This window comes from Astyanax mexicanus, chromosome 19, assembly GCF_023375975.1.
Source record: "Astyanax mexicanus isolate ESR-SI-001 chromosome 19, AstMex3_surface, whole genome shotgun sequence".
Taxonomy (NCBI): Eukaryota; Metazoa; Chordata; class Actinopteri; order Characiformes; family Acestrorhamphidae; genus Astyanax; species Astyanax mexicanus.
This window is the reverse complement of record NC_064426.1, coordinates 19,382,541-19,396,864: the sequence shown is the minus strand read 5'-3', so window position 1 is coordinate 19,396,864 and position 14,324 is coordinate 19,382,541. Positions and strand designations below refer to the sequence as shown.

General features: G+C 40.5%; 1 protein-coding gene across 3 annotated transcripts in view; it reads left to right on the top strand.

Annotated features, from left to right (window-relative positions):
* The window catches only part of smg1 (SMG1 nonsense mediated mRNA decay associated PI3K related kinase), a 54,999-nt gene extending 45,881 nt beyond the window's left edge, over positions 1-9,118 (top strand). For all 3 annotated transcript variants that reach the window (XM_022674197.2, XM_022674204.2, XM_022674191.2), the window contains exons 52-62: positions 424-580; positions 682-871; positions 1,063-1,535; positions 3,097-3,234; positions 3,330-3,662; positions 3,815-4,042; positions 5,318-5,529; positions 6,079-6,179; positions 6,309-6,485; positions 6,868-6,974; positions 7,826-9,118. In XM_022674197.2, the coding sequence (XP_022529918.2) occupies positions 424-580; positions 682-871; positions 1,063-1,535; positions 3,097-3,234; positions 3,330-3,662; positions 3,815-4,042; positions 5,318-5,529; positions 6,079-6,179; positions 6,309-6,485; positions 6,868-6,974; positions 7,826-7,903 (2,194 nt within the window). In that variant the 3' untranslated portion in view covers positions 7,904-9,118. The remainder of the gene's footprint in view (positions 1-423; positions 581-681; positions 872-1,062; positions 1,536-3,096; positions 3,235-3,329; positions 3,663-3,814; positions 4,043-5,317; positions 5,530-6,078; positions 6,180-6,308; positions 6,486-6,867; positions 6,975-7,825) is intronic.
* The last annotated feature ends 5,206 nt before the right edge of the window (positions 9,119-14,324 follow it).

The following is a 14,324-nucleotide window of genomic DNA, read 5'->3' as shown; positions in this document are numbered from 1 at the left end:
CCATGCTTTAACTCGTTAGTGCTGACATTGACGATGGTAATTTATTGGGGAATAATTGCCTATCATGCTCTTAATATACATTTTATTTTGATTGAGGTGTGCTAACAGTATTAAATCTGTTTTTTTTTTTTTTTTTAATCGTCTTACTTTGTAAAAGTGCATCGCAAATGCTTTACTCTGCTGGAGCTCTATGTGAGTGATGGTATTTGCCTGTTAGCCACTTCAGAGACTATTGAGACTATTGAGTCGCCATTGCTGTCATTGATGTATATAGAGAGAAAGTCACATCAACGCCAATGGTTTACTCCATTGTTTTTCTATGTGTATATATATTTTAAAAAAGAAATGTGTAAATGCTGTATGTTGCATGGAAATTGGGTTACCCAATGTGTTTGTATGTTTGTGTGTGTTTTTTCTCTTTAGAGTTCTGCGTGTCCAGTACTCAGAGTTGATCCAACCACGAAACCTTGACGGCTCAGTGCAGGACACTCCTAAAATGAGTGCTGGACAGATGCTCCTGGTGGCCTTTGATGGAATGTTTGCACAGCTTGAGACTGCTTTTGGGCTCCTGATTGAAAAAGTGAGGATTTCATGCAAAGAATGCTTTTAATAGCTCAAATTTATTTAATTATAACTTATTAACTTATATATGCTAATATTGGATCACTATCTTTCCTGCAGCTGAATTCTATGGATGTACCTGCTGCTTGGAGAAAGGTGGACGTCATCCGGGAGGCCAGGGCCACACAGATGCATTTCTTTGACAATGTGCAAACCCGGCAGGTCCTGGAAGAAATATTCTTCCTTAAGAGGCTTCAAACCATCCGTGACTTCTTTAAACTTTGTGCCTCGTTTGCTCAGACATTATCAGGTAAGATGAGAACAGTCCAGTTCTCCAGTGTATTAATTGTTTCAACTTTTAAAACGATATTTATCCTTTGCTTTATAGAGTATCTGTCACTAGTTATGAAAAGTAATATAGCCTTTAAAGCATTTAATGGAGGTCCTCTCATATTCTTACTTCTTCCATAATGTCTTTCATTTGTCTCGTTTTCACCTCAGGCACATGTCCCCCTCCCACCGATGAACCCCCGCCTACTAACGGCCCAGTCCCCATAGTGAAGCCCCTGTACCGTGGCTCCACTGTGGTGAGTGAGGAACAGATGACGAGGCCCATAAAAGCGTTCACCGCAGACTTCGTAAGGCAGATGGTGATGGGGCTTCCCACGCAGGCCCTCGGCCTGGCCCTCTGCAGCGCCCTCAGTGCCCTGGGCACGGACCTCATCGCCCAGGTGGAGGCTAAAGATTTCGGGGCTGAGGGAAAGGTCTCTCTGGATGATCTGTGTAAGAAAGCAGTGGAGCAGGGTGTTCAGGCCGGGCGGTTGTCTCAGCTGCTGCTGAACAGGGCCACGGTGCTGGCCAGCTCTTACGACACGGCCTGGAAGAAGCTGGACCTGGTGCGCCGTCTGGAGGTCAGCATAGATGCCTACAAGGTCAGCCTGCAGAGAGCCCAGCTGCACATAGCCATGTTCCAGGTAAGCGCAGGTGCTGCAGTTGATATGGTCCTCACAGCTTAAAGGGGCTATTAAATCTGCTATGCTGTCCTCACTAAAGGTTGTTGCAGGCAATGTATTTTCAGATAAACAGCTAGTAAAACACAAAAAATTCCAGTCTTGCATCCTCCAAATGACAGACATATTGTTGTATTTGGCAGGATTTTAGTAGTAAAATGTCATTTTCTTGTAAAACTGCAAGAAGGAACACAAAATACAGGCTAATAAGTACTAGAGTAACACTAAAATATATTTAGCACAGTTGTATGTAGCTGACAGTGAATCATTAGAAACAAATAACTCTAATCCAAACAATACACACTAAAATGCATAAACATAACTTACAACAGTACAAAAACTTACAGATGAACCTGTATTTTTGTGAACTTTAAGTGAGGGTTGTGAGGATTTCACTGCAGAAGCTTAGTTCTTGAGTCATAAGGAGGAAAAAAAAAAAACAGGACTTCCTGATCACTACATCTACAAGATTGTGCTAGCAAACCTGAAGAAGCAGTAAACTATACCTAATACACCTGCCTTGTTTGGTCCTGACTTCAGAATTTTCATTTTGGGTTCATACCAAAGTAGCAGGTGTGTGAGGGGCCATGAACCATAGTCCAGAGTTTAATCCAACCAAAAGAAGTGGTCTTGGTCCGGATCAACAGAACCATAATTCGGTTCTTTTTTCATTTGCAGATTAAAAACACTTAACTTTCTATAAACCAATTAATAGAGATTAGAGACTGTAAAAAAAGACGTGTCGCTGTTTCCATTTATTCAATGATGATGAAGCCAAAATCTTCCGCCATGTTGGCGGTCCTGAAACCAGAGTCTGCGCAGTAGAGACCAGAGGAGGGAGAAAGACTGTAGAGAGACAGCCTACTCATTTAAATAACCCCGCCCCTGAGGGCTGCCTCCACAAAGCGCTCACAGTCTATGGTCCCGCCCATACAGTCATTGTAACCCAGCCCTTTACAATAACCACACCTTTTTGAATAGAGCTGAATAACGTTTTAAAAAACTAATTCTGTGGGGATCTAAACATTTGACAATAAAAGCAGAGGTTACACTAGCTGCTGCATTTAAATAATGGAGGTAGAATTACAGTATATTGGAAAAAAAACGTGATTGAAAGTTGTCTGTTTTACCATTGAAACCTATGGGGATGGGTGGGGTTACACAGCTTTCTGCAACCGGACAGCAGGGGGTGTCCGACCTGTGGTGGCTTCACTTTAGAGAGACGATGCTCTGTCCAGTTATACACAGTCTATAATAGAGATGGAGAAAGAGATGGAGTTTATTGACTGCACCTGAAGAGTTTAAATGGTGTAAAAAAAAAGAAATTGTGTTTTTTAAAACTTTTGACCATGGTGTACACTGGAGTTGCATAAATCATCTTTTAAATGCTAAAAAATAAAATATCATGTAAAATAAAGTATGTTGTATATACCCAATAATGGGCTGTATTCCATTGTCTTTCTTGATGAATCTATTTGTAATAGCCAGTGTGTGTTATCAGTATAACCTTCCTATTTCCATACAGTGGCAGCATGAGGATGTGCTTGGTGCTCGGAGTCAGCCCATGACTGTCAGCCCTCCACCTCGCTCCATTATTCTCAGCAACATGAAGAAAAAGCTTTACAAGCTCAGCCAGGATGAAGCAGCGATCGCAAGCGTTCAGGTTAATACCTCCTCCTGGAACATCTTTCTCAATCTGAGCATTTCTTGGTTCCTCTTCTTCATAGACTTTTTTTCTGTTTTTCTTTCTTTATTTAGGAGAAGCTGGCGTCACTAGAGGGCAGTATCGAGCAGAGGCTGAAATGGGCCGGTGGTGCAAACCCTGCTCTGGCACCAGTACTTCAGGATTTTGAGGGCACCATTGCTGAGCGCCGTGCCCTGGTGGTAAAGGAGAGTCAGCGCACCAGCCAGGTCACGTTTCTCTGCAGCACAGTCCTCAACTTCGAGGGTCTTCGTACGCGCACCCCGGAGGCCTTGAGCATGGATGCTGCCCTCTTTGACCTGGTGAAGCGTTGCCAGGCAACCTGCTCCTATGCTGCCCAGTTCAACACATCTGTTACCCCTCTGGAGCTGCAGCTACTCCACAGACTGGTTTGTGCCTTTGCTTAGTCAGTTCCAGCACTCTGGGCAATAGTAGCAGTTATTGGGTGGAGAGTACTGTAATACAATTTTAAAAATGCTTATATTCCACAACTATTGTTACTACTATTTTACTCTTCTAAACATGGTTTCTGTCTCTGTAGACCCCGGTGATGGAGCTGCCTATTGGGGGGTCGGAGTGGCTGACCTGTGCTCAGAAACATCTGTCGCAGGAGATGTCCAGCCAGAGGGCTCTGCAGGAAGAGCGAGAGCAGCAGCTGGACAGCGTTACTGAAACTCTGCAGCTACTGGTGGACACAATCAAAGGGATCCTGTCCAATCACAATCGCCTTCTTGCTGATGTGAAGCACCTGCTACGTGCTATGGCCAAGGTGGGTTGTGCACATGGGTCTTATTGGGCAAAGGAAATGTCATCTGGTTTTGAATCCCTTAAACTGCACCATGTAACTTTGGTGAGGTGGGCAGGACAGTGCTCGCCAAGACTGTGTAACATTTGAATCATATATGTGTAAATGTTTGTATCCCCTCAGTTCACATGCTTCTTTCTCTTGAGACAGTTGATCTGTGTCTCTTCAGCTTGTAAAATGCACAGTTCTGGGGGAAATAACCTCAAATAATGCAAAGAAAAGTTAATATTTATAAAGGTTTAAGAGTTCAGAAATCAATATTTGGTGAAATAACCCTGTTTTTTAATTACAGTTTTCATGCATATTAGCATTTTCTCCTCCCCCAGTATTACACACTGCTTTTGGATAACTCTATGCCACTCCTGGTGCAAAAAATCAAGAAGTTCAGCTTAGTCTGATTGCTTGTGATCATCCATCTTTCTCTCTTTTAATTATATTCCAAAGGTTTTCAGTTTGGTAAAATCAAAGAAACAATTTAAGTGGTCTCTTATTTTTTTTTTCCAGAGCTGTATGTGCATAGCATTTTAGAGATTAAATTCTATGCCCAAGCCCGACCCAATGCCCAACCCACACTCGGAACCAATATTTCCTATCACTTTCCTATTTCCTCAGGCCCTGTCATTTTTTAATGCTGATGTTTTATTTACTTTATTTAGCTATGATGTGGTGATCCCAATATAGCAAAGTAACAAATTACATGTTTTTTGTGACCATAAAAAAATGCACCATATGGACCATTTATAATCATGCAGTACTGGGCTGCACAGTGAGCACTCATGAGCTCCTCCACTCATCTGCATTACACTTCCGCTACATTAGAGTTCCATTATTAATAAACAATTTTCTTAAATCATAGGCTATAGGCCTTCATCTGTGTTGCACTGTTCATTAACGTTATTCACAACAGATTTTGGTCATTGTAGTTTACTACAATCAAAATTGTAGTTATAAAAGGTCAGTTTTAACATTCTAATTACAAAAATGTTTGGTTTAAATCAGACTCAAGTTCTCAGTGACAGTTTATGGGGTGGACTGGTTCAGGCTCAGTTGTGTCATCAGGTTATGTGCAAGGCCTGATGATGGGAGCCAGGTAGGTAGGATATAGCAAAAGTTATGGGACATGATTAAAGAATTTTGCAGTAAATCTACATAGTTCCAAAGCACACTGTTTTTTAAGCATATTATTTTTGTTACATGTATACATACATCTCCATTATGGTCTTCTTTTGTGTTTGGTAGGATGAGGAGAATGCCCTTGCAGAAGGAGAGGAAGTGACTTACGAAGGAAGCGTGCGTCAGTTCCTGTCTGAGTACAAGGCTTGGCAGGATAATGTGCAGATAGTGCTGTTCACAGTGGTGCAGGCCACAGGTCAGCCGCGCAGCGTGGAGCAGGTGGAGCTGCTGCAGGAGATTCCTGCCACACTCAAGGAGCTTAAAGTCCAGAGTCAGAGGTGAAGAGCGACATTACAATACAGCTTACATTTCCAGGGTGGATGGACCAATAGAAATTCTCCAAAATCAAAAATTACATTTTCTTTGTTGTTTTTGTTGTGCTTTTTTTAACACTTATTTTGATTGACAGTGAATAATATATATTACATAAAGAGAAAAAAAAAATCTTAATTTGGTGATTTTGGAGCATTACTATTGGTCTATTCATCGTGAAAAAAATATTAAATGTGAAGAACAACATAATAATGGAATATAAATGATGAAAAATGACTTGTCTTTTCCCATGGTACATTTATAATTAACTGTGTTAATTTATTCACTGCAGTACCAGCTCTTAGTAGTACAATCACAATGCTATTATTTTCTCAATTGGGCAGCCCTTGTTTCAGTGAGATTGATCTTCCACTATTGTGTCCTTTAGTAATTATTATTTTACATGGACAAATTTGAGCTGGACCAAATATGCTTTAGAACAAAAGTCTTAGTTTCTGTTTAACCGTTTATAGTCACATGTTTTGGCTCACTTTGTAATCTTCTGTTTAATGCAGCATCTACAATGGGTTGGTTGGTTTTGCTTCTCCCCTGGTCACTGAAAGAGGAAGCGACTGTGCAAGCCCCACATCAACAGTGCAGACGAGCTTTGCTGCTGGTAGGGTCATTATGATGATTATGATGATTATAGTGTGTAATAGTAGTTGCATTGCTGCTAATTGTAAAAACGTATCTGTTTATAATCTCATGGCTTTCGCAAATGTGTTTTTGGTGTTGTCTATAACAGCTGTGCGGTGTAATGCAGCGAAGACCCAGCCTGACAGCATGTCTCAGAATGCTCGCAAAGCCCTTCCTCGAAACTTTGGGACCCCAACAGACACCCCACCCAGCACCCTGCTCATTGCCACCAAAGGCCTGGCCCCGAGCCCCAAGAGAGCCGTAAGGGACCCGAAAACTGGGAGAGGTTTGTGAATCCTGAGCCTTGTTTGCAGTGCATAAAGCTGGAGTAACATTTCATGAATTTAAGACCGATTTTAACCCGATTTCCAGTTGTGGTGAGTCTGTGCCTGTATCCTCTAGGCTGCAGACTCTGGTGCAGTCGGAGTGAATGTTGTGTAGTGTGTTGTGGGCTGAGACCCTATTTTTAACCTCAAATTTGCGTCCAACTTCAGTCACAGAATATCAGTTTGAAAAAAAGAAAATGTGTTTGGGTGGAATCTGCTACTGTAATCTCTTTACCTGAATAAAAATGTATAAAGTTATAAATAAAAGTTTATAAAGGGTATGAATAGTTGTAATCTATATTGTTTGTATTGTCTAACTCTTTCTTTTTTATCTTCATTCAGCTGTACAAGAGAGGAACTCGTATGCTGTGAGTGTTTGGAAGAGAGTGAAGGCGAAACTTGAAGGCAGGGATGTGGACCCTAACAGGAGAATGAGTGTCACTGAGCAGGTATTTATCAATTGATTCTTTCTGATTAAAATCTGTTGGTGCTTCATGTGGTCCAGCGGGCTATGTGCTGACAACATGATCAGGAGATTGCCGGTTCAAATTCTGTTTATGTAGCTTGCTATCTGCTACCGGAGCCCTGAGCGCGCACAATTGGTCTTGGGTGGGTAGATGGCACGCTCTGTCCACATCACTCCAAAGGGTAATGTTGATCAGCACAAGGAGTATGTTAGCTGATGTATCAGAACTAAGTCGCTGCATTTTCCTCCGAGTGCTCTTTGATGCTACTCTGCAATGCTGCATCAGCAGCAGTTCGAAAAGAGAGGCGGTGGCTGATTTCACATGTATCAGAGGAGGCATGTGCTAGCCTTCACCCTCCTGGTGTTGGGGCGTCACTAGTGATGAAGGAAGTCCTAATCAGTAGGTTGGGTAATTGGCTGTGGAAACAAAATAAAATTAATAAAAAGAAAAAAAATTCTAATCAGTTTTATTGCAGTTCATGAAGTATGTTTGTCATTTGCATTGATAAACTTCTGATTAAGGTTATTTTTGAATAAAAATGCCATGCAAGTACTGGAATCAGAAGTGGGTAAAAAAAAAGAGAAACTTAAAATGCAGCATTTTGTAATAAAAAAAATAAAATTATTTCAGTGGAAACCTGAGCAAGGGGTTGCAAAACTCTGATTAATATTGGAGCAACTGAGTACAGATGTTCCACAGTAACCTTTGTTTTGAGAAGTAGTAGTCACAGAAAAACGTCCCAGCTTCACTTTTTGTTTTTGTTTGTTTTTCCACAACAGTTACAACAACAGTTGCTATAAAATTGAAACACTAATGTGATATGTTTCTCACAGGTGGATTTTGTCATCAAAGAGGCAACGAACCTGGACAACTTGGCCCAGTTGTATGAGGGATGGACAGCATGGGTGTGAACAGGATCCTTGTAGATCACTTCGGTCCAGCGAGGGTAGAAATCCACCAGAATCCACTGGGTCTGGGGCGTCGGAGCCACAGAGCACCATGCGGGAAAGGGGGGGGTGTAGAGGCCCTCCTGCGCGCCCACACGGGATCCCCGTAAGCAGCTGCACTCGGCGATCCAGCTAACACCACCGAAATGGGTCTGCATCTGTCTCCCCGAGCTGTGTGGGGAGCATACCGAGACGGGGAGGGGGGGTGGGATGGGGGACGAGGCATCCCAGCTTGAACTACCCCCCCAACCAGCCCCTGTATCATCGTCAACAACAATAATGTCTGTCAACTATCAATAAATAGGGTTTGCCGCAGGGAAAACGATGAATCCAGTTCTCTTTAGAGGGGAGAGCCGTGTTGCGCGGCACGTCTCTGGACTTCACTAAAGTGGAGATGGGACACCGGGATGTCCGTTCCTCTGAGGATCCTCTGGCCTCTGTTTTTGGATGGCTCAGGGACGGTGAGATTGCAGCGGCTGAAGCTGAGGCGGGTGTGTGGAAGGTTTGAGGGGGACTCCATTCAAAGCCAGATGGCCGTTGGCAGAGAGCTCTTTAATGTTTAAACACGTTTGTAATCAAGACTTTTTTTTCCCCTCTCCTTTCAAACAAACACTTTACCCAAAACTTATTTTACTTGCCTCTAAATGCATCTCATGAGTATCAAAATTCAGCGGGAAAATTAATAATAACACGCCGATGGCTTCAGGGGAAAACAAATGATTTGTTAGAATGTGGCACTAGTAAATGATGTGCTTCGAGGTGGTTAATGCACTGTCATTGGTTCTTTGATTGGTCTTTTGGATAAGATTTGGACAGTTGGTGGGAAATGTGTTCGGCCCAAACTCAAATCAAAATTTAGCAAAATTGGTTTAAATGTTTTTTTTTTCTTTATGCATCTCTGCGATTTGTTGTGTATTGTAGGTATTTTTCTCCCTTTACCTTCTTTACTAGCCGTTTAGATTAGATTGCACCTTTTTTGACTTGCCTGTGGAAGTGTATCGTTTTTGATGCATATTCCCCACTAAGCTTGCGTTTTACTGATCTTGACCTAGTTTTACCTTTTTAGTGGGAGAAATAAATAAGTCCTGGATTAGTGCTGTGGTGATGGTAAAAATATTGTCTCTTAAAGATTTTACTCTTTGTTTTGTTTGCCAAATAAACCTGGATTTCAAACCTTAAGCTCTTGGTTCATTTATTTGCTGTGCTTATTTATTGGGTTCTGTTTTATGTTTGGCTATCAGCCTTATTCATTTAATCATTTTTATAACATTTCTTATTTTTTATGCAAATTTAGTGACACAATTGACAGAGCCTGCTGATGCCTGTGCAGTTGTATTTAGAGATATAGCACAGCAGCACTTACTGTTGAATTCAGAAGGTAGATTACCTTGTTTTATGCTGAAGTTTATTCTCTCTGTGTCTTTCTCTCTCTCTCTCTTTCTCTCAGCAGATGGCACAGTCCCTATTTTCAAACTGTTGAAGGTGGAATATTGAGCAACACTAACGTTTCTCCATTAAAACTCAGTAACTCAACCAATTAAAATATCACAGTTTAAAAGAGCATCAAAACTACCTTGAGATTATTTTTTTAATAAAAAATATACACTGCTCAAAAAAATAAAGGGAACACTCAAATAACACAATATAACTCCAAGTAAATCAAACTTCTGTGAAATTAAACTGTCCACTTAGGAAGCAACACTGATTGACAATCAATTTCACCTGCTGTTGTGCAAATGGAATAGACAACAGGTGGAAATTATTGGCAATTAGCAAGACACACTCAATAAAGGAGTGGTTCTGCAGGTGGGGACCACAGACCACTTCTCAGAACCTATGCTGTCTGGCTGATGTTTTGGTCAGTTTTGAATGTTGGTGGTGCTTTCAAACTCGTGGTAGCATGAGACGGACTCTACAATCCACACAAGTGGCTCAGGTAGTGCAGCTCATCCAGGATGGCACATCAATGCGAGCTGTGGCAAGAAGGTTTGCTGTGTCTGTCAGCGTAGTGTCCAGAGGCTGGAGGCGCTACCAGGGGACAGGCCAGTACACCAGGAGACGTGGAGGAGGCCGTAGGAGGGCAACAACCCAGCAGCAGGACCGCTACCTCCGCCTTTGTGCAAGAAGGAACAGGAGGAGCACTGCCAGAGCCCTGCAAAATGACCTCCAGCAGGCCACAAATGTGCATGTGTCTGCACAAACGGTTAGAAACCGACTCCATGAGGATGGCATGAGGGCCCGACGTCCACAGATGGGGGTTGTGCTCACAGCCCAACACCGTGCAGGACGCTTGGCATTTGCCAGAGAACACCAGGATTGGCAAATTCGCCACTGGCGCCTTGTGCTCTTCACAGATGAAAGCAGGTTCACACTGAGCACATGACAGACGTGACAGAGTCTGGAGACGCTGTGGAGAGTGGTCTGCTGCCTGCAACATCCTTCAGCATGACCGGTTTGGCAGTGGGTCAGTAATGGTGTGGGGTGGCATTTCTTTGGAGGGCCGCACAGCCCTCCATGTGCTCACCAGAGGTAGCCTGACTGCCATTAGGTACCGAGATGAGATCCTCAGACCCCTTGAGACCATATGCTGGTGCGGTTGGCCCTGGGTTCCTCCTAATGCAGGACAATGCTAGACCTCATGTGGCTGGAGTGTGTCAGCAGTTCCTGCAAGATGAAGGCATTGAAGCTATGGACTGGCCCGCCCGTTCCACCAGACCTGAATCCGATTGAGCACATCTGGGACATCATGTCTCGCTCCATCCACCAACGTCACGTTGCACCACAGACTGTCCAGGAGTTGGCGGATGCTTTAGTCCAGGTCTGGGAGGAGATCCCTCAGGAGACCATCCGCCACCTCATCAGGAGCATGCCCAGGCGTTGTAGGGAGGTCATACAGGCACGTGTAGGCCACACACAATACTGAGCCTCATTTTGACTTGTTTTAAGGACATTACATTAAAGTTGGATCAGCCTGTAGTGTGTTTTTTCACTTTAATTTTGTGTGTGGCTCCAAATCCATGCCTCCATTGGTTAATAAATTTGATTTCCATTGATGATTTTTGTGTGATTTTGTTGTCAGCACATTCAACTTTGTACAGAACAAAGTATTCAATGAGAATATTTCATTCATTCAGATCTAGGATGTGTTATTTGAGTGTTCCCTTTATTTTTTTGAGCAGTGTATATATATATATATATATAACTAGTCTGCCAAATGTAAACCACACTACAACATTATTACTGTCCTCTTCTCAAAAATTGCTTAAATGTAGTCATGTTTAATCACAGAATATTGTTGTGATTAATAGAAAGGGATTTTAAGACACCAATAATGCAAATATGTGTTTCTAACACTGATTCTTTATTCACATTTTTAAATGCACATTAAAAAGAAGTCTCAAGAAAGAAAGTGCTTAGTCATGATCACATAATTCTGATGTGATTTTCATTATTTGTTTAATTGATTGACACCACTAGTTTTATGATATGCAAGATGTACCTTTTGATGTTATTGGAAGTTTTAAGTTAAACACAAGATTCAAGTTGCTACAGTTGTCATACATTCTTAGGACGTTGCAATAATAAGTAAAACATCTTTTTCCCCTTAGGAATGATATTGGAGGTATTAGGGGTGTCACAATTTTGATATTTCGTCGAAATCGATCGAAATTGTGTCATGGTCTCGAGCCTTGAAGTCAAAAAGAGCATCGACGATCCCTCCCTCTAAGCTACGCGAGCTACGCAAATGGCGCAGCACACTGTAGCCGACGCCGCCGGACATTGTGACTGCTCAAAGAGCAGCCCTTTCTCCAGAGAATGTGGACATTCTCATCTTCTTAAAGAAAAACTTGAAAATATAAAAATAACAGTTGTTTTGTCTAGTCTCAAATATGTTAATAGTTTTGGTACCTTAAGGAGCATCTGTCTCTCAGATAAAGTTAATAATATATCTTTGTTAAAGAAAAAAACTTGTCATTCTCAGGGACTGAAAAAGTCTTAGTCTTATTTTTCATGTTTAACTGTTATAGTAGGATAGAGTTCAGTTTGTAAAGGCTCTAATTGTTCTATTATTTTGTACATGACTGTTCCTGTATTTTTTATTATTTATTTTGTTAAGTTGCACATTTGCTGTTTTAAAAGTGCACACTGCTGCTACCAAAAAAGCCACTACATGGCATTACATATATATCTTAATTAAATTATTTTAATTTGACCATTAGTGCCTAATGTGGTTTATTACAGATCACTTGTATCACTTTGCATCATTTATATCAAGCCCACCTTTTGAAATATTGTAAATTTGATTAATCAAACCAATGGCTGACCATAGACTAATCTAAAACTGGCATAGGCCTCTCTGCTGTACGAAAAAAAAAAGAGAGAATCGCATGAAATCGTGACCATAAAATCGGAAATAAAATCAAATCGAGGATTTAGAGAATCGTGACACCCCTAGGAGGTATGGGTGAATATGAATATAACATGCCTTTTGTGTCTGCAGCATAGTTTTAAATTTAATTTAAACACTGTAAAAATAGATTGTTTAAGATTTACTATGAATAATCACAAACATATTGTTACAAATATAGATTATATGTTCATCTTGACTGTGAAGTACATTTTGTACATTTTATTAGAGGTGTCTTCAACTAAAGATTTTTATAGTCGAATCTGATTCGTCAGATTTTCCCTTTAGTCAACTAATAGTCGAATCATTTTTTTCCCTATAGCACCATAAAAGGGATCCCCATTCTCTTCTGGACTTTTTTTCACTTCAAAGGAAAAAAACTAAAACACAAGTTGGGAAATGTGTTGGCTAACTTTGTTAGACAGGCACTGTGCAAAAAAAGTATACAAAAAAAATTACAAAAAATAAATTATGTAATTTCTATTATTATTAGAAAAATAACAAACGAAAATAAACCCAAAATGTTGACAAAAATATAATCTAACGAATTTCAAAACACAGAAACGAAAAACGTTAAAATGGTATTAATATAAGATGATATAATATAACAGCTGGATCAAACAGTTTAGCGTCAGTCATAAGAAAAGCGCGCGCGGCATAGCGATTAAAAAAAACGTTTTAATAAATAAGGTCCTATCAAGTGAATTAAAATATATGGTATTAAAAGGTATTAAATTCACATATTTATTGTGTTTAATCAAGAGAAATCAGGCAAAATGCGCCGCGACGAGCTGAATTCAGCGCGAGGCTTTAATAATATAAAAACTCAGTTTAGTAAAATAAATTAAGATGAGTGAGGACCTGTAAAGTTAATAAAATATTGTCAAATATAAAGGATAGGTTGAGGTTTTGGGGAGCTGTTTCAGTTATTTTAAACTGAAACTAACTGAAACCGATATTATTCTGCGCACTATTAGATAGCCTTTGATTGTGTTTTAAATGAGTTTTTATTTTATATTAATTATTTTTTATTCATTTTAAATATTTTTAGTATTTTATTGATCAAAGTCTTTTGTATAAGCCTTCATCTCACTGTTTTCATCCTCCGCCTGGTCCTCCTCATCCTCATCACTGACCAGCAGCATAGACATCACTGTGTCTTTATGTCTGGGCACAGTCGGCCCAGCATCCACCACCATGTCACTTTTCTCCAGGGATGATCTGTCAGTGAGACTCTCGGCTAATTCTGCTACCGCTGAACACGCCTCTTCTCTTTGCGCATCAGAGAGAGAGGAGAGCTTCTTAAAGCAAATACACCGGCAGACGCTGACAGCCCTGTAGCGTGTTCAGCTCCGCTCATTTGGATTGTGCAACTGCAGGGGGTGATATATTAATGTGTAAGAAGCCTTTTTGTTAATGCGCACACGTAATTAAAAACAAATAACAGAAATTAGTACGATTTTATTTGACAAAAGGCAATATATTACAAAAAACAAAGACATTTCCTATAACAACTAATGCTTAGCAGCCTTGGGCACCCCCATGCAGTCAGAATAGTACATTCGACTATGAGGTTAATAGTCGAATAGAGGTCCTCCGAATCAAATAATCAAATCAGCGACTATTGCAGGTCACCCCTATTTTATATTTTATATTTATATTCTATTATAACTATTTTATACAGTTTTTTTGTTGTAATTGGAAGTTTAGGCATTTTCAAATATTCATTTAGCTTAACATTTAGCTATTTAATCCTGTCCACAAATTCCCTGCTCATCTTGTCAACTTTGGATAACCCTACTCTGTAAAAAAAAAAAAAAATAATAATAATAATAATAAAATAACCTTTGGTTTCAGTGACATCACAACCTTTAGACTTTTTCTCTATCTTCTTCAAGGGACTAAAGACATTCTGAATTTTCAAAACAGTCAAGATGGTGTTTTAATTTGCCTGTCTTACCATCAAAGTTCTCTTAA